Source organism: Balearica regulorum, chromosome 5 (assembly GCF_011004875.1).
Source record: "Balearica regulorum gibbericeps isolate bBalReg1 chromosome 5, bBalReg1.pri, whole genome shotgun sequence".
Classification (NCBI taxonomy): Eukaryota; Metazoa; Chordata; class Aves; order Gruiformes; family Gruidae; genus Balearica; species Balearica regulorum.
The window spans coordinates 26,013,750-26,037,637 of NC_046188.1; the positions used below are offsets into that span (position 1 = coordinate 26,013,750).

The 23,888-nt window shown below is 52.7% G+C and overlaps 1 protein-coding gene across 2 annotated transcripts; it reads right to left on the bottom strand.

Moving 5' to 3' along the window:
• Window positions 1-1,245: 1,245 nt before the first annotated feature.
• JDP2 (Jun dimerization protein 2) lies at window positions 1,246-18,597 on the bottom strand. Of its 2 annotated transcripts, none has more exons than XM_075753860.1 (4): window positions 18,339-18,597; window positions 7,473-7,696; window positions 2,686-2,790; window positions 1,246-2,306 (listed from the first exon to the last, which is right to left on the bottom strand). In XM_075753860.1, the coding sequence occupies exons 2-4, from the start codon at window positions 7,671-7,673 to the stop codon at window positions 2,121-2,123; spliced, it is 492 nt and encodes a 163-aa protein (XP_075609975.1). In that variant the 5' UTR covers window positions 7,674-7,696; window positions 18,339-18,597; the 3' UTR covers window positions 1,246-2,120. The 2 variants fall into 2 exon arrangements, with proteins under 2 accessions (XP_075609975.1, XP_075609974.1); XM_075753859.1 differs by lacking the exon at window positions 18,339-18,597 and adding an exon at window positions 12,752-12,926.
• Window positions 18,598-23,888: the final 5,291 nt, after the last annotated feature.

The window sequence follows — 23,888 nt, forward strand, 5'->3', positions numbered from 1 at the left end:
CGGCAGGCGGTGCGAGCCCGGCCAGACATTGCTCTTCTCCACCAGCTTTGTTTCAGGTTCTGTCCTTGCACATCCCTCTAGAACACCTCAGCCAACAAGTCCTCCTAGGGCAAAAACTTTGCCTGTAACAGATCCAACAAGCTTCACGCTAAATAAGGCAGCTGGCAGCATTTTGGGAAGTCCCAAAGACAGAAGTTATGGAAAGGGAGGGGAAATCCAGGAAGAAAGTATGAGACAGGGAAAGGACTAATGTCAGATAATCCCTGGAGGTTAAGGGTTGGAAAAGGTGGCTACAGAGAAACACACACTAGAGAAGCAGTCATATTCAGGGAAGACATCTTCCCATGTTGTTGTCATGTTTAGGTCAAGCTCATCTTCTCCCCAACACCACTTCAGTGCTCCTGGCTGTACCAGATGCTGAAAGCTTCTTTCACTTGCAGTTTCCACCAAAGCAGCCTCATCCACACTGGTAATGGGTAGAACACCAACTGGGAGAAGACTGGGTGCACAACTGCTCCTCTGAGACAACCCTCAGTGGTGCCCACTGTGAGATGGGGTCTGCCCCAGTCCAGACCAAGGCACCTTCCCACTGCCTTCATGTCTGAGAGTCAGGAACACAGCAATAGTGTCAGGGCTTGGTTATTCATCTGGGGATGCTAACTCTTCAGTCCTAGCACCTGAAGCACACGTGGCTGATTATCTTCTCAGCCTCCACACTCCTGTGCTCAGCACTGGCCAAGGCCCAGGCAACCTTTAGCTTTCCCAGCACATCAGTCAGGGGGAAGGCTAGGACCCAGCAGAGACACACAGGAACTGTTCTCCACCTCCTTCCATGAAGGGATCACCACCACAAGGACATTGTGACAGCTCCCCCATCTCTTTCTTGTCCCTGAAATGAGTTCAAGCTGCTGTATTCAGGCCTGAAAAAAGACCAGGTAAGGATGAGATGGTCTACCTGTCTCACGTCTCTGCCTTTCCAGCCAGCAAGCCATGCCCTGCCTGTCCTCCTCGGTGCAGCACTGAGCTACTTCTTGCTCGACAATGGTCAGAGCTGCCTCTGAGGTTCCCAGCTTCCCCAGGGTGAATTCCCCTGGCCCATGGCTGCTAACACAGAACCACCAAAACCAGCTCTGGGATCAGCTCCACCATCCCATTCGGCCAGGAACATGGCACATGCTGCCATGGTGCCAAGCTCTGGCCAGAACCCACCATGGCCCGACCCAGACAGAACACAGGAGGATGATGTACGTAAAGGTAACATTTACTGAGAGATACAGAACTGAGTATTATGAGGACATACATGGATGGAAAGGGTAGCGACACCACTGCGGAGGGCAGCTTGGACTCCCTTCCCAGCATGCTGGGGAAGGAGCCGGACGCTACCGGACAAGTAACACAATGGAGATAACTGTGGCATATGCGTTTGTAACAAACAGACCATCATAACATACATTTCTATGGGATCACATCTAGTGATTATATAAATCCATATAGAGATCGCTGTATAAAAACTTTGTAAAAAATACTTTAAAAAAAGTGTAAAAATGTGCATTCAAAAGCACGGCCGACATGGACAGCTGGGCTGTAAACATTATACTGAGAGTGTGCTTGTGGGGGGCGCCTGCGCCACCGAGCCCCGACAGGCCTGCCCACCAGACGGGGCTGCGTCAAGTGTTTGTGGTTCGTGGGTTCGCGTTTCCCTCCGGAGCGTGCGCCAGGAGCGGTGGCAGCCTCTGGGCAGGGCGCCGGTGGGCACCGCGTGGCCGCCGGTCCTCCGCCTGCGGCCCCTGCTCCCCACAGGGCACGCGGTCCTGGCGGGATGTGCTGCGGCGGCGTGGGTCCCTGGGGCCACGAGCAGGCTGAAGGGCCGTGATGAGGTATCACAGGGAGGTTGCCCTCACCGGCACCGCTAGCCCTGCTCCTGGATTCAGCCTCAGAGTACATGGTTGACAGGTTCCTATCTTCTCTGTCCCCATATTTGTTTGGTCCATAGTTCCCAAGGAAGCCCACTGGGTCCTGGCTGCACCAGGCCTGGGTGCACAGTTCTTCATACAGTACATACATTAGAGACCCTGGAAGACCCTGCACCACTGTCTCCTCCTCCTGGCCCGGTGCCAGCTTCACTTCTTCTCTAGCTGCTCCAGCAGCGGGTTGGCTTCGCTCTCAGGCGTCTTGATGCTGTCTGTCCGCACGATGCAGGTGGGACGGTGCCGGTTCAGCATCAGGATCAGCTGCTGCCTCTCCTGTTTCAGCTCTTCTATCTGGGCTTTCAGCTCAGCATTCATGAGCTCCAGACGCTCGGACTCCTAGCAGGACAGAAACACAACTGCACATGACTTTACTCCAACAGGACAAGACGCAAGGAGAAGCAATTTGGCCAACAAGCCATCTCTGCTCAGCACTGCCCCTCAGCCCCTGCAGCACAGGAGCAGCCTGAGGACCTGCCAAAGCACCAGATCCCTCCAGGCAGGTCATCCCCAACCCCACTGCTTTGCGTTATCTAGTGCCAGCACAAGGAAACACAGCCACCTCCTAGGACAGATCTCCGCTGCACCACAGCGAAAACCCTTCCTGGCTGCAGAGGGGCAGTTCAGGAGGGAGCGCGGCCTGTAGCTGGGGCACCTTTCCAGGGAAGCGTCCCCATCGAGGTCCCTGCTGTGCCTTGGGACAGGTCAGGGCACCCACCCGCTGCAGGAACTCCGTCCTCTCCTTCTTCTTGTTACGACACCGCGCTGCTGCTACTTTGTTTTTCTCCCGACGCCTTTTCCTCCTCTCCTCTTCCTCGTCCAGCTGCAACAAGATGGAGAAGCCCAGGTCAGAGCTGGCAGGTGTGGGGCAGTGGAGGAGGTAGGGGCAAGCACCCGGCAGCCCCGCTGGTGGCGGGGCAAGGACAGGGCTGGCAGCCACCCATGCCAGTGGCCACCAGTGACACAGTCTAATCCTCACCAGGAACCAGGCATGCTGCTGCCACGGCCTCCAACTCTGTGGGGACACGGGAAGGGAGACCAGGGTGGTACCCGCAACTGAGGACCCACCTGGCTGGGGACAGACAACTCTTTGCAGGGCTGCTCCCTCCCTGAGAGAGGGCAGAGACAAGGGGAATAAAGCCCCATCCCACAAAGACGGGCACAGTTTGTCACACAGACATCTACAGGCACAGCTCTGCGAGCACAGACGTTCAAAGCATCACACACGCAGCCAAGGGCAAGAGGCAGAGAAACCTGAAGGATCCCCCAGCTGGGCCTGGCTGTTCCCCCACTTCCAGTACACGGGGCTGTCTGCTGCAGCTGTGGCGCCGGCCGAGTCACAGGGCCACAGCGGTAAGGTGGGGACAGGTCCCACATCCCCTGTAGAGAAGCAGGACACAGCAGTGCCTGCGCTGTTTGCCATGACTCAGTTGCTCTGCACTGACTCAAACCACACAGACCAGGCCAATAAGCCCTATGGGTTGGAAACCCATAATCAAAGTATTTACAGATATTTACTACAAAGCCTGTGTAAGTGCTCTATGGCATGCTTACATCTGAGAACCTCAACTAGCTTCTTCAAGAAAAATCTGAGTGCTGGAAAGCCCTGTGAAGCCAGCATCCAGGTTACACTTTGCAGCATGGCTAGAGAAGAAAAGGTCCCCAGTGCCTTCATCCACGTTTGGTCTGGGACTCCGAAATTTGAGATGTCAGACTGAATTGCCTTGTTCCTATCAATTGATACCTGACAGCACACATCTTTTCAAACGCAGTGGCAGCAACATTTGCTTTAGGAGCACTTCCACAGCCTATCTGCACCTTCCCTAAGTGCAGCTCCAGTCTGAGAAAGCAGCCCCATCCTTCCCTTCGTACTTCCCCAGGTCAGCGTGGTTGAGGGACACATCTCCCAGACGAGCCTCTCACAGCACACACCATCTGAACAGCCTTGTTGCTCTAGTGCCTGGGCTTAGTCACCTCAAAATGAAAGTCAGAGATTCCCAATGCCAAGGCCACAAAGTGGTGGTAGGTGTGTGGGGGCCACCAGATTATCCCACATGTAGGTACACCGGTGGTGCCTGCACGAAACAAAAGCTGCAAGTGTCATCATCCACAGCAAACTGTGCACACTGCTAACATTCACTGAGTCCAAAGCCCACTGATCAAAACATCTCAATGTGATGTGCAAGGACAGGATGAAATGCTGACTCAGCAGAGATAAGGTGAAGGGGTACCTTAAGTAAGCTGCATGTCCAATATGCTTTAGAAGCCAATGTCCAAGTTTTATAGCACTAATCACTTTTGCATCTTCTCTACCTTACTTCCCAAGCATTGTACCAAAGTTGCTATTTTAGATGGGGCTAAAATATTAAGCAAAGTCAGCACAAGCTATGCACTGACTTCCATAATGCTGAGCTGCCACCAGTCCTTTGCCAAGGCAGTGCCATGAGGCATGATGCACCACACTTGGGAGAACCAGGATGGGAACTGCACTGATGCCTCCAAGTCCAGTTAGAAACGGCCAGCTCTCACTACACCCATGTAACTCAGACATGGCAGGCAATAGCAGAAGTGACCAGGAAGGCTCTAACTCCACACTCTGCTACCTTTTCCTCCTGGCAGGACCAGGATACCCCACAGCAAGGCACAAGCAGCTCTTACAAAATTTCCATGCAGAGTTTAAGAGGAGGTGGGCACCAGGATAGCCACCATTCCACTCTGCACATTTACCAACCACTCATCTACCCCTTAGATACCTTCTCAGCCTTTAAGTTCAAGGATTTTTAGGAGGGCGCAGAGAAGGAACATGTGCTCATGGCTTCAAAGCTCAAGAAGCACATGCCAAACTTTCCTGCAAAGTACATCTTGGGTTGTAACAGGAACTGGAAGAGCAAACAGTGACCACACAAGTCTCATGGTCTCCCTGGGAACTGCCTGACACATTTCCATGCCCTGTTGCTCCTTTCAGTGAGGATCAAAGAGTAAGTGCCCTGTCCCTGTCCCCTTCAGCTTCCTCTCCACCCCAGAGGGCCCAGCAAAGGGTCATGTCCTTTAGATGGGGTACAGATGCTCAAGGAGGGTGGCTCAGCACAGACAGCAGCAGCTTGAACTCTTGGCTCTGCTTTTTGACCACAGCTCCTTTAACTTCAAGAAAGCAGGTTTCCCCTTCTCCACTTCTGCTTGATTTCAGTTCAAAAAGGTGACATGGCCCTGGTGTTGGGGGTTAGGACTCTATTCAGGGGCATGAGGGACAGTGATGGTGTATCACCCCATAACATGTTCCAGCATCCTATCTCCAGGGGAGTCCTGTAGGTAGAAGGTCTGGGGTTGCCTCCTGAATTGCTTCAGTCACCAGCATCAGGGTCAGAGGTGGTCATCAGCCTGAGGGGCAGGGCTCTGTCCCAGAGGGAGCACCCCAGGCTGGTTTCGATGGTGGAGGAGCCTGCCAGCACCTGTCTCCAGCTGCCCCAAGAGGAGGGCAGCCTGCCCAGTTGGGGCTGTCCACCACCCTGCAGGGAAGCCGGCACCCAGCACCTACTGGTGGGTTTCATGCACACTTTCAGGGACAGACACCCCAGTGGCAGGAGATGCTGGTCCCCCCAGCACAGCAGAGGAAGCTGCCTGTGCCCCAGCTTGGGGGAAGCAGCCTGCCCTCTCAGGCGCCGTGCAGAGCGCTGCATGCTGGTACCCAGCATCCCCGGGGCTCCAGCTCCTCGCAAGAGGAAAGCAGCTGCAGGCTGCATTGCAAAATTATGCGTGGGCAGCTTCTTGGCTACTCGTGGGATAAGCAGCTACTGCTTCAGCTCTCTCAGGCTTTCGCTGCAAAGCCTGTGCCAGGGGCAGCTCCATTTGCTGTCCTCAACTCCTCAGCTTCACAGGCCACGCAGGGGAGGAACCGGCTGCAGGGAAGGCAGCCATGTGTGGGGGCTGCCAGTGGATTTCCCCTTATCTTTCCTCCACATGGCGTCTCAACAACTGGCTCAGAGGACACTCGACACTTCCAGTACCTGTTGCCAGGCAGAGCTGCCCTGTACCTGTTACACAGAAGCCGGCGATACCACATCCCCGTGCCCACCAAGCAACAGCAGCTGTAGCAGTGCCAGCTCAGAGGTGCCTGAGACACCCCAGGACAGAAGCTGTGCCCGGGAAGACGGCACAGCTAAAGACTCCCTTTTTCTTCCCCAACCCATGAAGCGAGGTGGGCATTGCACCCCGTTTAGCTGCATGATACCCAGGCCAAGAGCTTGGGACAGCATTTGGCTTCAGCTGCCAACCCACAACTACTTTGCCCATAGAGGGACCAAAGACATTAGCATCCCCCAGGCCCTACCAATGACCTCCTGCAGCATCCTAGCCTCAGCTCCTGCCATCAAGGAGCTGCCCAGTCCGTCCCCAGGTGAGCTCCATGGGATGCTGCATGAGCTGATCAGACAGCCCCTTGGACACAAAGCTCCTATGCAAGGTGATCAGATGGACTCCATTGTACCAGTTCTCCCCACAGGAGTCCACCACAAGGGGCTGAGGGGAAGGAACAGGCACCCTCCCCGCAGCTGGGCCTGGGTGCTGCTGAGCCTTTGCCATAAAAGTTGGGCCAAAGTAAGTGTCAGCACCATTTGGAGAGTGGGCTGCTCGCTGGAAATGATCTTTTACCCCTTTCAGCTCACAGCTCTTCATGGGCAGCTTTTCACATCATCTAGCACCTCCTTGCTGACGTCTCCAGAGACTGCATGTCACCCCAGCCTCACACAGCATCATCTGAGGTATCCTCATGCAGGAGCAAATGCACTGTTCAGAAGGGTTGTTTATCAGAGCTTCGGAGAGCAGCCACCAACCACCCTCACCAATATGGGGCCTCCAAATCGATAGGTTCCCAGCTACACCTGCAGTGGGAGGTACAAACACTCACCACGAGCAAGGGTCAAGGAGTAGACCAAGACTGGACAACAAACATATGAGACAACCACACAAGGAAAATGCTACGCAAGTGTCTCCCAAGTCCCTCCAGCCTGGTTCTGATGTGCCAGCCTGTGGTACCAAGCAGAAGCTGCCCATTTTCCCTGTCCCCAGCCCTGAGGTGAAGTCAGAAGCCCCCCCGCCTCATCCAGCGGCACAAGCTGAGTCACTGGGGCTGCTCAGCACTGCTCACCCACACGCAGGAAAGGGAACAAGGACTCGTTGGCACCGGAGACTGGATGAAAACATCACACAAGCCCTCTGATGGGCCGCACCAGGTCCTGCTCTGCAGACAGGGTTTGAGTTCATCCAGCTGCCAACAGCTGCATGGGACTGGTCAGGTCTGGGACACTGAGGCCTCCACTCCCAACCCATGCCACAGGGACAGAAATTCAGGCACAGGGAAGAGGCTGCTGCCAACATGCGTGCACATCACCAAACAGGCAGCGTGACACACTTATAAAACATGTTGCTGGCCACCTTGGCAGGAAACCCAGGCAGGTGCAGGCAACAGCCCTGCAGGGCCACATGCACCCAGCAGCCCCCCAGACTCACCTCACTTTTCACAGGCTGGGGTCTTTTCCCAAGCTTCACCTCCAGGAAGTGGAGCGGTGCAATCATGGCCCCAATGTTGCGGATGTCGGCGTACTTCAGCTCCTCGGTAGTCAGGGCTGTGCCAGACAGTCCTGTCAAGGGGCCGAGCCCAGGCAGCGCGCCAGCCGTCAAGGACGGGTCGGGGATCTGCCCTGGCATCATAGCAGGGGAAACAGCTTCGTAGGCTGGAGGGAGAGTGAGACACAGCCCGTTACAACCCAGCTACAGAGGCTCACGACACGGCACAAGCCAAATTTATTCTACAGTCCCATCGCCTAATGAGGTGCGAACCAGGAAAAGCAGATGCTCTTCCCCAAGGATGGCAAAGACAAGGACTAAGCAGAACCTGGGTGACAGAAACCAAAACCACATGAATTCTGGTAGGAAGGATACATTACTGGTGCATAGATCAGGAATGGACTGAGAGGCAAACACCAGAACAGGAGCTGACTGCAACAACAGTGATGTGGTCCCATGGAAGATCAAAGCTTGCTCTTAACTGAGTTTTGATTAATGTGTAGTTATTAGGACAAGAAGAAAATGGCACAAAGAGGACCATAATATGCCTTATGCAGGATTTCTTCTGGGCAGATTCAGGCCGCTGGTCAGGGCTGGGACATGGCACACGGGGACCACGGATAAAACCACAAGAGAAAAACCTGCCACTGAACAAACATCTCCCAGCACAGACATGAGGAAGTGAAGGCTGGAGAGAAGGGGAAATGGGGCAAGGTGCAAAAGGCTTCTTCAATCAGGAAAGAAAAAAAATTGTAGTGCAAGTGAGAATAGGATCAGGACAAGCTTTGGCAAGTCACTTATAGACAGAAGAAAGCGAGTTACCAGGAAATGTGAAGAAAAAGTGGCTAAGAGATAAAGAAATAAAATTATACCTAAAATAGGAAGCCCATAGAGCTGCAGCCAAAAAGCAAAGGGAGCAGGTGGCTGTTGGCTACAGTGCAAGTACATCCCTGCTTGTGTAACTGGCTTGGGACACTCACAAGTGACCTAGTTACAACATGCGGAGTCAACTTCTGTCCACACAGCAACCATTTTCCCCCCACACCCAACTCAACCACATGTCCAGTGATTATGCGCTCCTCTCCTTGCTCTGCCCAGCTGGACTGGTCCCAGCACACTCCGGGAGCCTCCAGGCACCCACCCCATCCTGCCTCCACGCCACGAGGCACCCACGCAGCAGGGAGAGGGACCAGTGATGTCAGGAGAGAGAAACAGGCTAATGGAATGGACCCAAAATCTCACTGAGCTGCTTCCCACAACCACTAGAGCCAGTCACGAGGCAGGATTCAACAAGCAGTTGGGCAAACTCATGGAAGAGGGGGTCCATGAAGGACGATCAGTCATGTCAGTCTGCACAAACTCCTGGAAGCTCTGACAGCACTGATTGCCAGGGTGATGAGGTGCATTAAGCGAGGGATAACATGCACTTGCCCTCCTCTTCCCAAAGCATCCACACTCAGCTGCTGAGAGACCAGGTAAGAGGTGATGCAGACTTTTGGTCCAGGCAGTACAGCTGTGCTAAGTGGACACACACACACTGTCAAGCCAGCTGCCACAGTTGTTCAGCACTTGCCATCCTGCTTTATCAAACCTATGTCAGTTCCAGGCTGAAAACCTGAGTAAATCTGCACATGAGATAGGACTGTTGGATTGTGGAGTCACAGAACAGTTGAGGTGGGGAGGGACCTCTGGAGATCACCTGGTCCAACCCCCTGCCCCACTCAAGCAGGGTCAGTGGAAGCAGGTTGAACAGCGTTAATCATGACAAGCAGAGAAGTTAAGGATTTCTTGGTGCTGGCACATCTCTTTACCCAGGAGATTATTTGGTATATTTGTTAACATGAAGAAACAGGAGATGAGCAGTGGAAGGGAGGTAAAGCCAATCGTATATGTTAGTCAAGGGTAGAGAGGCTAATGCAAGGTCCATAGCTCTCCACATGGGTGCTGTGCAAGCTGCACTAGCGTGACAGACAAGGGGATTTGCATCAGAAAGCACTTACAAGCTGCAATATGCTGTGAGCTGTCACACGCTCTAATCTGCCACCAAAGAGGTCCAGGAGTCAGCACGAGATGTCCCCTGGCAGAGTTTGCTCAGCGGACAGCAACAGTGACCAACGGGACTTCAGAAAGAGTGTGGAAAGCAAATACAGCAAGCTTGTGACCGTAAAGAGGCAGCATGCAGGAATCAAGCCCTCTGCTCCAGTCATCCTTCAGGAGGAGAGACCAGAAAAGGGAGAGCAGACCAGTGCTCAGCAGTGCTGGTATGCAGGGGGTGGAAGCTGGGCCTGGGGGAGGTGATCCACATGAGGACATTAAAGCCTGAAAAGATGGGTAAGATAGGAGAGATTAGTAACTTCTGAAGGAAAGTGGTACTACATGATGAAATGGATTCCTGCCTATTTGGTGACAGAAGAGAAAGAAAATACTTGGTAATGATACTTGACATCAGAAAAGACTACACATCAACTCCTTGAGATTGAAAGGACCTAAACTGATCCAAAGTATTCATTCTTCCATAGCCATCTCTAAACCAGACAGCTGTATTTCCACATCTGCAGTGGTTGCCCTGTACAGTGTCAGGAGATGGCCACTTGCAGCAGGGCTCTGAAGCTGCACACTACCTCCCTCCCATTCCTTTCAGGCTTACACAGGGCTAAGATGCTGCCCTTCTCCAGAAACCAGGCACCATCCTACTCTGGTGCTCCAGACAGAAAAATGCAAAGAGTTATTTGGGGACTGTGCCTAAATCCCTACCATCTTCCTCAGAGACTGTCCCTCTCCTGCAGGAAAGCGCTGGGTCAGCGAGGCGGCATGGCAAAGGGGAGGTGACTCCAGAGGCTCTTCCAAGGACATACTGTCACAGGATTCAGCTGTGTGGAGTTAAATTCAGTCTGCCATTTTGGGATAGCTGCACACACTGCAGAGCTAGCCATTTCCCAGCCACTGCCACTAAGACAACACGCTGTGGCACCAGGGAAGAAGCCTGCCAACAGCAGCGCATGCTGGGCCAGCTGCTGCACACCCCCTCACCAGCAATAGATGTCCATCCCCAGCTTGAACAGTTTGGGCTTAAGTAAAAATAAAAAACCCAAACAGAAGCTAAAGTATATGAACACACTCTTGAAGTCTCCCTCCTGCAAATACCACATGTGAGCTGCTACGGCACACACGGATTTGGGGCCCTGACCTACCCTTTCATAAGCTTCAGGCTGGGAACTGACTTGAGCCCAGCACTGGATTCCTAAATCCATTCCAGACTTGGGGGAGCTGGTTTTAATTTGTTGTCTTCCATCATGACATGCAGCTGACAGCACCCAGGCACTAGGCTGGACAGTCCAGGTCCTCAGCTAGACCAAATTCAGGGTCACCGTAATTTATGAAATAAGGAAGGAGAAGAAATCTGTTCTCCAGACTGTGGGACTACCTGGCCATCGAGCACCCCCTGCACTCCTGAGCCTGGGGCAGCCCCTGGAGGACAACTGGCTAAAGATTTGAGAAAACACTGTTTCCTCTGGCCCACCTTTTCCCTCTACCTCTTTGATCTGATAGCTTGATATGCCTTTAAATAGCCTCCATACCAATGTGACATCAGGCACAGGTCAGAGAGAAGGAGCTGGCTCAGTACTTAACATAGTCTAAAAAAACCCAAACTTATCCTGGATCCAGAGACTGCACTGCCAAAGCCCACATCACACCTGCATCAGTATAAACTAAATCTAAAGCTGTTCAAACCAAAGCACCAGGAGCCACCTGGAAGAACATGAACCTGCACATTCAGGTGAGCTGAGAACTAGGTGGGAAGGGGGAAATGACCTCTACAAGTAAGATCCTGCTCAGGAGCACATTGAGAACTGCCAAGAGTCAAGCTGAGTTAGACCTTGGAGAGGAAATGTAAAACCATTCCCAGCAGGGCTCTAACCATGGAAATCAAACGGGAACGAAGAGATGCCATCCCTCTCTGCAGAGCAGGGGTGCAGTGACAGATCATCCCGCCCAGCCCTTGATGCCCCAGGCCTCTGCTGATCAGAGGAACTCTCATGTTCCACTCCTTTTGCCTCTTCCTCCTGTAAGGGAGGCTTTCATTTCATCCCAAGTCTCAGATACTTTCACCTGTTTTTCTGGTTAACACTAGAGGTAAGAAGTTGTACCTGGATCATGTCAGAAAAGCCAAGGCATGTAATTCTATTTAATACTTTGGTCTTCTTCCTGAGGCTGTTACCCTGGAAGACACTGACATGCCTGCCTATAGCTCCAGCATATTTCTACCATGTTTGCATGATAGGGTAGAAATAACTTTGAAGTTCAAGATCTGAGTTTGACCTTTAAGTTGCAGTTTTTCAATAGCCATGTCTTGCTGGATGGGGTGAATACAGCTGGGGCCTTGCCAATTTCTAATTCCTTTCTGGATATTCCCTTGTAGTGTTTGTTATTTCTAAGGCGCACGAACCAACTCACCTCTGTATTCCTTCCCTTTCTAACACAGTGCCTTAGCTAGGAGTCTTATTAGATTTTTTTCTTTTTATAACTGATTATTAACGCAGTACTTTTTCCTCAATGCCAGGCAGTCTTTCAATGTCTCCTTACACAAGCTGAGAAACGTTGTGTCTTCAGTAAAACCTAGCTTTCTGGTGTCCTATGGCTGAACCACACAATTCCTGCATTGTATCAGCTATGCTTTTTCACATAATGAAGCCAACAGCAAAGCAGTGAGGGGAAAGAGAATGTGCAGTCTTACGTCTGACACTGGGATCTGCATGACGCCAGCTGCTCGAGTTTATATTCACCGTAGCTGCGCCTTCTGCACTGATACTATTCATCATTTTGTGCCACGACATCAAGATGCTCCAGAGTGAATTAGGAGACAGAGAAGGCTTTCTTAAAACTTCAGTTCAGTGATGAGCAGCTTGTGTTATTCAATGCTCTCTTCAGCAACTATCCTTACAGCAAAAATCTGGTCAATGTGTGATTTCATGGTCAAAATTCTGCTTATATTTCTGTAGCTTTGCCTCTACCCTCCCCTTGTTCTGGTTGAAATGCTGTAAGACAAGACTTGACCTCTTGCCGAAATGTCTGTAAACCCTCCTAATTATTGCAGTCACTTTTGCATCCTTGCTTTGGCACTGTTCTTGTTGTGGTCTTTGTCAACCTCAGGTCAAGCTCAGTCATTCTATCAGCAGTCTCATCCCCAAAAAGCTGACACCAGTACAGCTTCCTTTGCTCACCTTGGTTTGGCTGCATCTTTCCCCAGCAGTGACGAGTGTTTCTCTGCTTTGTCCCCAGTTATGTCCTTATGGTCAACAGTCTGTGACATTGGTTGATTCAATATTTCTTAAAGGCAGTGCCCATTATTCACAGTTTTTCTCCTATTGCTGGAGTCTGTTATCTTCTGGAGCCCGTGATCTAATGGGAAGAAGCTTTACCACGTTGTTATTATCCCCTCGGTGACGCTGTCCCGCATACCCTCCTATTCTTTCTTCTGCAGTTCTAGTCTTCATTTGCTTAGGTTTTGAGGGTTGTTTTTTTTCTGTTCCATACTGATTTTGCTGATGCTTTTTCTGGGGAGTCTGTTTGGTGCGCTTTTGTGGGGTTTGGTTTTTTTTTTTTTGACGGAGCTGATGTTTGCACAGCAGTTATGACATAAATCTAACATGCGTAGGCATAATCATTGTAACCCAGTGTCCCCAGGGGCTTGTACTCCGGTTGCTAGCCAGTATCTACACCCCTCCTGCCACCTCTTCAGTGCTATTCTTACCCACAGACTAAAACTGGCACAGAAATGCCTACCTGTGTTGAAATCATACATTCATTTCCCTGTGCAGAAATTGCCTTAGTTTGTATCCACTGTTCCCCCAGGACCTTCCTATGCATCCTCACTTATCCAGGGGTGCTGTTTGCTTCTTTTTAAACCAAATGCAGTTGCTGCTGCTGTGTCAACAGCATCCTCGTGCAGAGAGAACCACAACATCCCAAAGCAGGCTCTGACAGTCACACTTCAATTTAAATTGCCATTACTGTCTTATCTCTGCTGTCAGCTTCCTTGGCGAGAGTGAGGGCTGTTTGCAACCTTATTTTCAATTTTGCTGTCTATAAATCACGGTTTCTTCCAACATAAGCTATTTTACATGCTCTGACATCTGTAATGGTTGATCCAAGTACCCTTCTGATGCTCAGAGAGCCAGTCTAGCACCTAATATTGCCAGCCAGCAGATTCTGACACTCTGTAAATACCAGCATGTTTCTCCTTTGCCCATGTTAAGCGTTGCGCTAAGGCAAAGTCTGTCCTACCAGCCCTTCTCCATGCTGCTTGCAGAACCAAGACCATGCTCGCCTGTTGTTCTCTCACTCCAGGCTCGACCTGGGTGCCTGCCATTACTTGTCAGCTGCCATCCATCGGAGCACTGCCAAAGTCTGCAAGCCACCATACAAGCGATCATTGATCTCTTCATCAGTGTGTTAGCACTTCACATACTATCACCATTTGTATGTACTGTCTTGGAGCAACTAAGTCACAGCATTTGGCCTTTCATCATCCATGAGAAGCAACTTCTGGTTCCTTAGATTTTATTATGGCTGTATTGTCATTCTTTCAAACTTTTTTTTTAAGCTCCTGGCTATCAAGTTTGCTCAGCCTGTATGTCATACATTGCATCTTTCTAGTTCCTTCTGTTGGCAGAAGGATGATTTATATGAAAGCCCTTTCCTGACATGCTCAGCTTCTCATGCCCCAAGAATGTAACTTCCTAAACAAAGACAGGGCAGTTGGCTATCACTCCTCTGAAGGAGGGCCACTTGCTTTTTTCCTTCTGGACTCTTCTGGCTGGGAAGACTGCAGGGTGAGGGTCACTGGAGCCTACAGACCTTCTTCCACTTCAAGGTTCAGCCCCCAGCAAGTACCAAGTTAACGAAATTGGAGGCAGAAAGCCACTACCCCATATTCCCAGCGCCACAAGTACCTGGCCATACAATTACAGTTTTCTTCTGTTGTCTAAAATGCGATACTCTCCCATTCCCACACAACTGCTATCTGCTCTAGATGCATCCAGTTTTGAGTAGTACCTTACAGCAGGTCACCCCACCTGTCTAGCTTCTTCTAGCCTGTGTTGTTAAAAGCAGTAATTTGCAGTGCTGCTGCCAAAGGCAACACTGATCAGCATCAGAGTTATTTGCCAACCATCAGAACACAGCAGCAGCCAAGTCTGGTTGTAACCAGCCTTTTCAGATAACCATGCAGTAGTTCTGGCAAACATGGAGTTTAAGAACAGCCACTGTGCATTCATTCATTCATCTGCTGAACCTGTTGATGCCAAGGAACCCACCACCTGTCATGTACTGAAGACCTGCAGTGACACCCACTGGAATAAAACTGTGCATGCCCTCTCTTTACCAAGGACCTAACATTTACTGGTTTATGGCATCGGGAAGATTCCCCTTTATTTAAAGACCAGTTTAAGGCACAATCACAGCATGGCTTACCAAGTGCACTGAGCTGCAGCATGCCACCTCAGTATGCTAGACACCGTAGTACCTCATCACCTCCACTTCCATCCCAAGAGGGAGAGAGAAGCTCCTACAACCAGGCCCTGGGTTTGCATGGCCAAAGAAGCATCTGTGCCCTTTCCACAGATACCCCCAGCTGCCGCCCTTGCTGCTCCCTTCCTCCCATGGCCAAACCCACATGGTGGGGGAAGAGTTGCAGGGTTTGTGAACACCCATACATGTAAAGTCCCATCCTAAACTCCCAAGCTCCAGTGAGCGGATTGCAGGGCCACAATGCTAAAGAGAAGGAGGAGCTGTGAAGGACAGATCCTCAGGAGATGGAAGTCTAAACCCATTTCGTGAGTGGGAATGGTCTGTCTCAGTCCTGCACATCTAGTTTCACACAGATGGCAGGAGGAATGTCCGAGTCATTCACAGGCGGAAGGCTGTGAAAGCTTTCTGAAAACAGGAATGCAGACAGCCTTGCTGCCTCCCTCCTCTTCTCCATCAGGGAGGCACACAGCTCCCTACACCGTACCCACGGGGCAGCCCAGATCAGACAGCCCCTCCTGGGCAGAAGTGCAATTTTTCAGCCCCCCACCCAACTGAGTCCCACCATCAGGCCCCCAAACCTGCCTGTCTGATGCTTTTATCCCCAGTATGAGGAGGGGAGATACTGGTCCTCCAGTCCTCACCTTTAGAAATAACCCTCCCCTATTGCCATTAGCAAAACAGTCCACTCACAATCCTACTTTTTCCCTGAGCATTTTCCTCCATACCTTCACAGAGTAGTAAAAAGCTCTAGTTTAGCATTACACTGCCCTCACCACTGCAATGCAGCGATTGACTTGTAAGCAACCTGTGACAGTGGGAGTTTGTAGAGCACCTAGCATAGCAAGGCTTCTCTATTGCAATAATTAATTGCAGTAACTGCAAAAAACTGCACTTAATTATCACAGTGTTATTAGGTATTGCAATTAATAAATTGTTGCTGACATTTAATAATGCTGCACCACCCACCGGACGGCAGTACAGAGCAGGAAGGTAAAAGCTATCCTATTTCTGCCTGTGGCAGCTCAAAGGGATTTGAGGAGGAAGGACTATCTTGGTCTGAGCTAGGCTGCAACTCCGATGCTGAGGTTAACAACTGACTTGTTGAAATCCCTCAGGACCTTCCATGACCACATGTGGTCAGGGCTGGAATCTTCTTGAAGGAGACAACCCTACTCTGGCATAGAGCTCTGCCCTCAGGGGGCAAGGATGGCCTCAGAGATGAGAGTGCCCCCCCCCCTTACAAACTCCTCAAAATTATGCCCTGAATGCCAGGGTCATCCACAAAGACCTCTAATCCATATAAAGACCAGCTCTGGCTAGTTTGCAACAGCCCTGCTCAGCTGAGAGGCCCATACAGACCTTCAGCTCCCTGGCTACATGTTAAAATAGCCTGCAATGTTTGGATTGATACTCTGGACAGTCCAAGCAACTGAGAAATCCATGCAAGCAGCCACAGACAGATGGCATCAGGTTTGCTGTGCCCCCTCCTTGCTGCACTGGCATTGCAGGACACATGCAGGCTGGCAAGGGGTCCATGCCACACACCATGGCTCCACCTCCCTTGCTTTTGTGGACAGGTCCACCAGGAACAGCCTACTGCAGTGAAAAGAGCCTCTGAACAGCTTCACACTCCAGACACTGCATGCTGCCAAGTACCTGGCCCAGGCAATGCAGCTGAAGTAGCAAACACTAGCACGGGGAAGGAGACCGCAGAGCAGATGCTCAGCGTTGCCTGCACTTGAGCAGCCTAGTTGGACACACTGCTCAGATGGCCAGGGCAGGAGGAGGCAAGAGGTGGGAAGGAGTATCCACTCTTCCTTGGCAAGGACCACAGCAGAGATCTTTGCATCCTATAAGGAGGGAAACACTCAACACTCAGCCATCAAGAGGAGGGAGAAGCATCCATAGGTGTCTCAGCAAGGAGACTGAGGCAGCAACCTGCACGTTAACTCTCAGTGCATCTTGTCAATCCCGCAGACCCCAGGAACCTGGGACAACCAATCACTACTTGACACAGGGACGCTTTAGAAGGCGGCTCCTGCACCCACCCACTCATCCCCCCAGATGAGCAGGTTTTTGCTTTTTTAAGTCACTAGGAGTCATACTAAGAATCTGAACTCCAACAACTGGCATTCCCAGATGTCCCCACGCAAACACTCACCAGCAAATTCCCAGTGTAGACTCTGGCAGCAGCCTCCAGATAGAGTTTTTCATGCAAGTTTTCTCAAAACTAGCTAAAAAATCCTGGTCTGAGCTGCAGAAGCATTTGTTTCTGCTGAGCTCTCAGAGTCCAAACACACACACATGCACACACACACAGTTTGGCAGTGGTTGTGTTCCAGGGCTGGTAATACAAGCCATGGAGCAGGCTGCCAAGACAAGCAAGAGAACGAGCCAGGCCCCGTTTCATTGGCCACCATACGCTGCATATGGCCCTGGAACCAGCCAGCACTGTGTTCTCACCCTCCTTGAAGGCATAGGAGACCCTGTGTTTTCAAATACACCTCCACAGGGCCTTCATTAAAAGAAAATGGAAACATAATGTGGCTCTTGCTCTCTTGGTATTTCTCCCTTTCCCCCAATTTGCTCTCAAACCTATTTCCCTCCCATGGAAAAAGAAAAGTGCCTCCTGGAGCAGACCGTGCAAAAGAATGCAACTTCCATTCAACTCCATGCCTGACTGCTAAAGCGGACTTGGGACCGAGCGGTGGGGGGACCTCCAGGGCCCCTTTCCTTCCCAGGGCCCCGCGGGCTGGAAGGACGGCTCATGGCCACGCCAGCCCTCCCCGCGGCACAAACACGGCGGCCGGGGGGAGTCCGGACCCCTCACCTGCGCGCCCGGCCGACAGGTGAAGCAGAGGCAAGGAGGGCACCCGAAAGCGGGGAGAGGCCGCTCCCCACCGCCCCTGCGGCGGATCAGTGCGGGGGTGGCAGCCCAGTGCCGGGCACCCCCGAAAGGCAGCCCTAGCCCCCCGCGCGTAGCTGGGTGCGGGGGCAGCGGTCCTACGCTGAGCCGCCCGTGCGGCTCTGCCCGTCCCCCCCCGCCCCCGCACGCTCTCCCCACACACCGCCGCGGTGCGCCCGACCGCTGCCAGCCGGACCCCTCCCCTCCCGGAGGGCAGCACCCTGCCCGCCGCCGCGGGGTGCCGGGATGCTCCTCCGAGCGCCCCTCGCCCCAGCCCCCCGCCGTCGCTCCCGCGGAGCTCCGCGCCCCCGCCCGCCCCCCTGCCGCAATCCCGGCCCGCCCGGCGCTCCCCCCCCGCCCGCGCCCGCACCCACCGTGCAGGGGGACCGGGCTGCCGGGGTGCCCGCGGGGCCCGGCCGCAGGGGCCGGGCGCGGGCTGCAGACTCAGCCCCGCCGCCGCCTCCGCCGCGCGGCGCTGCCCCGGGCCCCGCCGGGTGCTGATGCCGGTGCCGGCCGCCACCGGGGCGCCTTGGCCCCCCGCCGCCCCGCTGCGCGCCTCCCGCAGGCTGTGGCGGGCGGCAGGGTGGGTTGCATCAGCCCCGGTTATATAGCGGCCCCGGGCTGCGGGGAGGGGTCGGGAATGCGGAACCGGCCGGGCTGCCAGCGCCACACGTCAGGGAGGGCGGGGGAGCGGGGCCGCGGGGCGGGGAGCGCCGCGCAGGGGTGGGACCAGCCGGGGCACCGGCACCCCGACGTCCCGCACCCCGGCACCCCGCATCCCGCACCCCGGCATGCCGCACCCCCACAGCCCGGCATCCCCGCATCCCGCACCCCGGTACTCCGCACCCGCCACCCCTTGGCACCCCTCTGCCCTCGCAGCCGGCAGCCCCGGCACCCCCAGGCACCTCCGCACCACGGCGACCCAGCAGCTCGTACCCCCCGACCGGGTGCGGGCCCTCCCCACGCTCCTCTTGGCGTTCCCCCCCCCGCCCCCCCCCGCCCGCTCTCCGCGCCCCCCCGCGCACGCCAGGACCCGGTCCCGCGCAGCCCTGGCGACCCGGCCCGGTGCCGCCGCAGCCCCGCCCGGGGCAGCCCGCAGGGGCAGGCTCTGTGCAGAGCCCCCGCTCCTCAGTCCTGCGCCTGGGAGCAAGGAGGCAAAGGACCAGATAGAGTGGCCAGAGCTCCCCAGCGCCAACCCCACCTCACCCAGGGCAGCAAAGCCACAGGGGCAGCGTGGGGCAACCCTGCCGCACCTTGGGAAGTGAGCTCCTTCTCATCTCATCCCACCTCAGCCCAGCCTACTCACGCCTCACACGATGCCATCTGCCCCATACATGGGTCAAGGCTTGTCAGCCTCAGCTCCGCCAGCTCTTTTGACTGGGATGGAGAGGAACCAGGAGGAAGCAGAGGGGTTCGAGGCTCCCATCCTCAGCTGCTTTGGTCTTCTTCCTTTATCATCACTGGGACATCCCAGGAGGGGCATTGCCCGAGGCACAGGCACGCTCATGGTGCCCCATGCCCTAGCACCATGATGTCAGGTGGAGATAGGGGAGCAGGTGGCAGACTGGGGCCTTCCTGATAACTTATTTGCATGGATTTGAATTGTCTCCTTCCTCTTTCTCTCTAACATTGGCCTCTTCCCACCTGCATCTGCCAAACTGTTGTGGGAAGCAAAGCTCTGCACAGCCGCAGCGCCACACTGGACTTGCCACAGGTACTGGATGCTCCAGGGCTGTTGCTCCTAAAGCATTTCAGGACAGAAACGTTCCTTATTCTCTGGAAAGAAAAAATACTAGAGTGGCTAGCAAAACTGCCAGGCTGAGTGGCACTACCCAGCTCCCTCTGTCTCAGCCTATGCCCAAAGTAAATGGAGAAAGAGATGAGACATGTCTCCCAAACAGGATGAACCACAGCGAGGACTCGCGACCAGCAAATTCCTCTGAGACCTCGTGTCCCCCTGGGCGCTGTGGGCAGGTCACTACAGACAAGAGGAGTGTCGTGGAGCTGAGTGACGCTGCCATTTCTTTGCCCTTTTCCCCACCCATCCAGCTGCACAGAGGCACCATCCACCCTACCTTGTTTTCCTTCTCCTGGCTTGTCAGTCATTGTTTCTTTTCAGCATTCACCAATTTAATTTCTTTTCACCACTGACAGTTCATGCTATTCATCACCCACAAGGTCTCACTGCCAGCACTTCCAGCCTTCTCCTCTTCATCTGTGTCTCAGCAAGAGAAAGAGAATTCAGCTGGGGAGCTGGGACTGAGCAGGAACAGGGGACCAGAAATGCTGTGTTCCATATAGGATATACTGTTCCCAAGTTGTCCTACAGAAATAAGGAACAGCTTGGCTTGGCAGGACACTGCACATGTATCCTCATTCCTGCTCTCCTCATGCTGTTGTTATCTTTCTGTTTTCAGAGAGGCAGAATACTTTCTATACACCTTTGCATACAAAACCAATATTTCTTTAATCTTGGCACCTCATCTTGGGGGAGAAGTGCGAGCTGAGATGTATTTTTCCCATAGGCATTCCTTCACCTTCCTATATCAGATAGGACAGACTTTTCTAGTGCCTTAAGCTGCAGGGATCCAAACTGTGGTTGAATCCCAATGTGGTTGATGAACAGTATCTCTCTCTAGCAATTCACACAAGTTGCCTTCAGGGCATAGCAGCTCCCTTCGCAACTGCTGCATCCTGAGGGAAGGCAGAGGGAAAACCAGGGGAATTTCAGAGGAGGCTGATGACCTGGCTGAGCAAGGTCCAGTCCAGCACATGGTTCCTCCTGCAGCCCTTCCCTGCCCTGGGGAAGGTGGGAAAGTGCCGTTTCCCCTTCTCAGCTGGGGGCTGGAAGAAAGAGGGCTCTCCCTGCTCTGTCTTCCACTGTTTTTCCCTTTTTCATTTCCCTTTCTCTAGTGGCCAGAGCTGGGAGATCTCATTGCCAACGCCTCGAGTACTGAACTCTTCGTGGGTGCTCTTCCCCCCCAGCCTGCCCCCACGGGACAGGAACAGGGACCCCACACCTACCAGTCTGTACATGACCAGCACTTGCAGCATGTTCGCAGAGCACTGATTTCAAAGCTGTGTACCCAAGACTGTGCTGAAGAAGGTTGGGGAAGCAGGGAGGAGAGGGTATAGCTGAATCCTGCCCTTCAGCCTAGATGTCTTTCCTTCCCTGCTTCCCCTCTGCAGGTCCTGGGGGCAGCAGAGCCTCCATTATTATGATAATCCAAGTTAGTCCTAACTGGGACTTGTTTAACTTAACTGTTGAAGAGCTAGTTCCAGGGAAGCACCCTTGTTCGGGACAGTGCTTACGCACATGTTTAAGGGGACAAACTTGCATCATTCTTTCTTGAGTTGGGAACTCTTGTCTCACAGGGGAATTTTCCTCGTTCTTTCAGCCGCCTGTGCTTAACTGTTCTTTTCCCAAGCTGGGTTTTGCCTCATGTAAACACCAAACATGTTTACTTTTCAGATAGTTTCATTGGGACCAGAAAAGGCGTAAGAATTCATTGAGAATTTGTGGCTTCAGTGGGTAAAAGTGAACAGAAAAGTCACCAACAACAGGCTGCTCGCTGAAGGATGCGGAGTGGTCGGGTAAACACGGCTGGCCCTACCAGGGCCAGTCAGTCTTGCCACTGCTGTGGAAACATGTGCTGACAAAGACAAATTAACCAAGTGGGAATCTCAGCATCTGCAATGGAGACAGGAGCGGCTGAGAAAAAAAGCAAAAGTTCCACTGCACAGAATATAAAAAGTCGTTGGTATCTTCCCGCTTGGAAGATGGCTTTCTCCTCGGACAAAAGGGATGATTTGCATGGTTTTGTCCAAAATAAAGTGTGTGGAAGGTGAAGGCTCACGGATGTGGAAACACAGCCCCTGCAACACAACACGGGGACACACAGTTATCAGGAACAGAGCGAACTCTAGAGCAAAACAGAGCTGCACCAGCACAAGAGTTTGATTGCAAAGGAGTTGCTCTCGGTCCTTGGGAAAAGTCTTTGCTTTTCGCCTGCCAGCACAGGTTTCTCTGCCTTCCTAATGTGGATGAATTGTACAGCTCATCGGCCAGATTCAGGCCTAGGCCAGGACGCCACATGACGGCACTGCAGCCATCCTTGTCCCTCTCACCCCTCTCTTCGGGATTGTCTCGTGGCCCTCCCACAGCAGCAGTGGATGCTGCCTGAGGCAGGCCCATGTCCTCTGAATGTCCATCTTGCCAGGCTTCTCAGCATCACTCTTGCTGTTACAGCCCCATCCGTGGCACAGTGCTGAGATTCAGTGCATTGACAAGGCTCCTGAGAGTCCCCCACATTGCCATGTCCTCCAAGCGCACTGAAAGCACATTTAAGACCCCAGCAATGATAGTCTTTTGCTTACCTTCCGCACCCTCCTGATGCCACCGTCAGTGGAGATGAGTGCACAGTAACCTCCCTGGGACATTCTTGGCCAAGAAAGCCAATGATACACTAGACCTAAGTATCTCTGTTCCATGTCCAAGCACAGTTTTATGTGCTTGATATTAATTAATATCCTAGGCCTAATCAGGATATTAGCCATTCCAGGTCATCTCCTTTCTGTAACCTCTTCAGGGCTGATTACCACAGCAACATGCACATAGGACGTGCCTGGCAGACATAAAGCCGCATTGACGTCCTACATGTAAAATTCCTTCCCGCATTGCCTCTCTGTGCAGGCTGACAAGGTTAATGATTCCCCTCCCACCCACTGAGGCTGAGAGCTGTGCTGTGACTCCGCTTAACTGGGATTCCTCAGACTGGCTCCTTGCTCCCACACTTGCCATCAAACACTTGCTACATGAAACAGTGCTTTTCATGTCACCCATCCACCTAAATCACCCAAATCCTCAAGAATCTGCTTCCCTTTTTCCTGATCTTTGCCTTCAGTATTAGGATTATCTGCAATCCTGACAGTCAATACTGAAAACCATCCACTGAAGGATGCAACCTAGGACCTACATGTTCAAAGTCCTGTAAGTCAGAGTAGAGTACCTATCTGCAGCAAGAGCTTCAGCTTGCAGGGGAGGGTGATGGTGATGCAAGTCAAGACGTAGCTACCCTTCAGCCACCTCTGGCTGCACATCACAGCCACACCATCCCCACCAGCCACAACTCAGTTCTGATTTAGCTGTTCCCTTCATGCAACCCTACCTCACTTCTAGTGTGATTTTTCTTTCAAAAAAGTAACTTCCAGTCATTTTGGAGAATTGGGCTGGGGAGCGAAGAGACAAATAACACAAGCAGTAGGAGTGAGAGGATAGTAAATTGCCCCCGAGTCACTGGGGGAAAGCAGCTGGGTCTGGGCCAGTGGCAGCGCTGAGGCCAGAGCAGTCACTGCCACAGTGGTCAGACAGCACCCGAACGGATACAGGCTGGCAGCCGATTGATCCCCAGGCTGCTTGTTTATAGAAACGGGACTGATTAGATACCGGGGCTGGCAAATGGTGTGCAAGGGTTTGTCTCTCAGTGCTGGATCCTTAAGTTAAATAATCTGTATCCTGGACAGTTGTGGAATAAGCTCTTCACAGAGGAATTTCCTTCTTATCTTTGTCAGTTAGGCATTGGCTTAGACTTTGAAATATATAGTCTTTCCTAAAAAAATTATAATCCTATCTAATTCATATCCCTTCTCCATTTATCTTCTCTGTAAACTGACATGTTGCGTTCCTTGCAATCCCTGCTCATGTGGAAGGGACTTCATCCTATTAGTAACTTTCTTTATCTGCCTTTATCTCCCCTATTTTCTCCAGCAAGGGTGATGAGAAGCACAGAGTATTCCAGCTGAAGGTCTATCCCAGACTCACTCAGTGGCATTACAATATTCTCTGGATTAGTTTCCATCCTACAATAAAGCCAGCCCTGCATGGCTCCCACAGACAAACTGCTCTGAGTCTCCAGGGCCTTTGG

Coding starts and splice junctions, on each gene's coding strand:
- JDP2 (XM_075753859.1), bottom strand. Junction 2,791..7,472: donor CCCAGCCTGTGAAAAGTGAG/GTGAGTCTGGGG, acceptor ATCTTGTTGCAG/CTGGACGAGGAAGAGGAGAG. Junction 2,307..2,685: donor GGACGGAGTTCCTGCAGCGG/GTGGGTGCCCTG, acceptor CTGTCCTGCTAG/GAGTCCGAGCGTCTGGAGCT.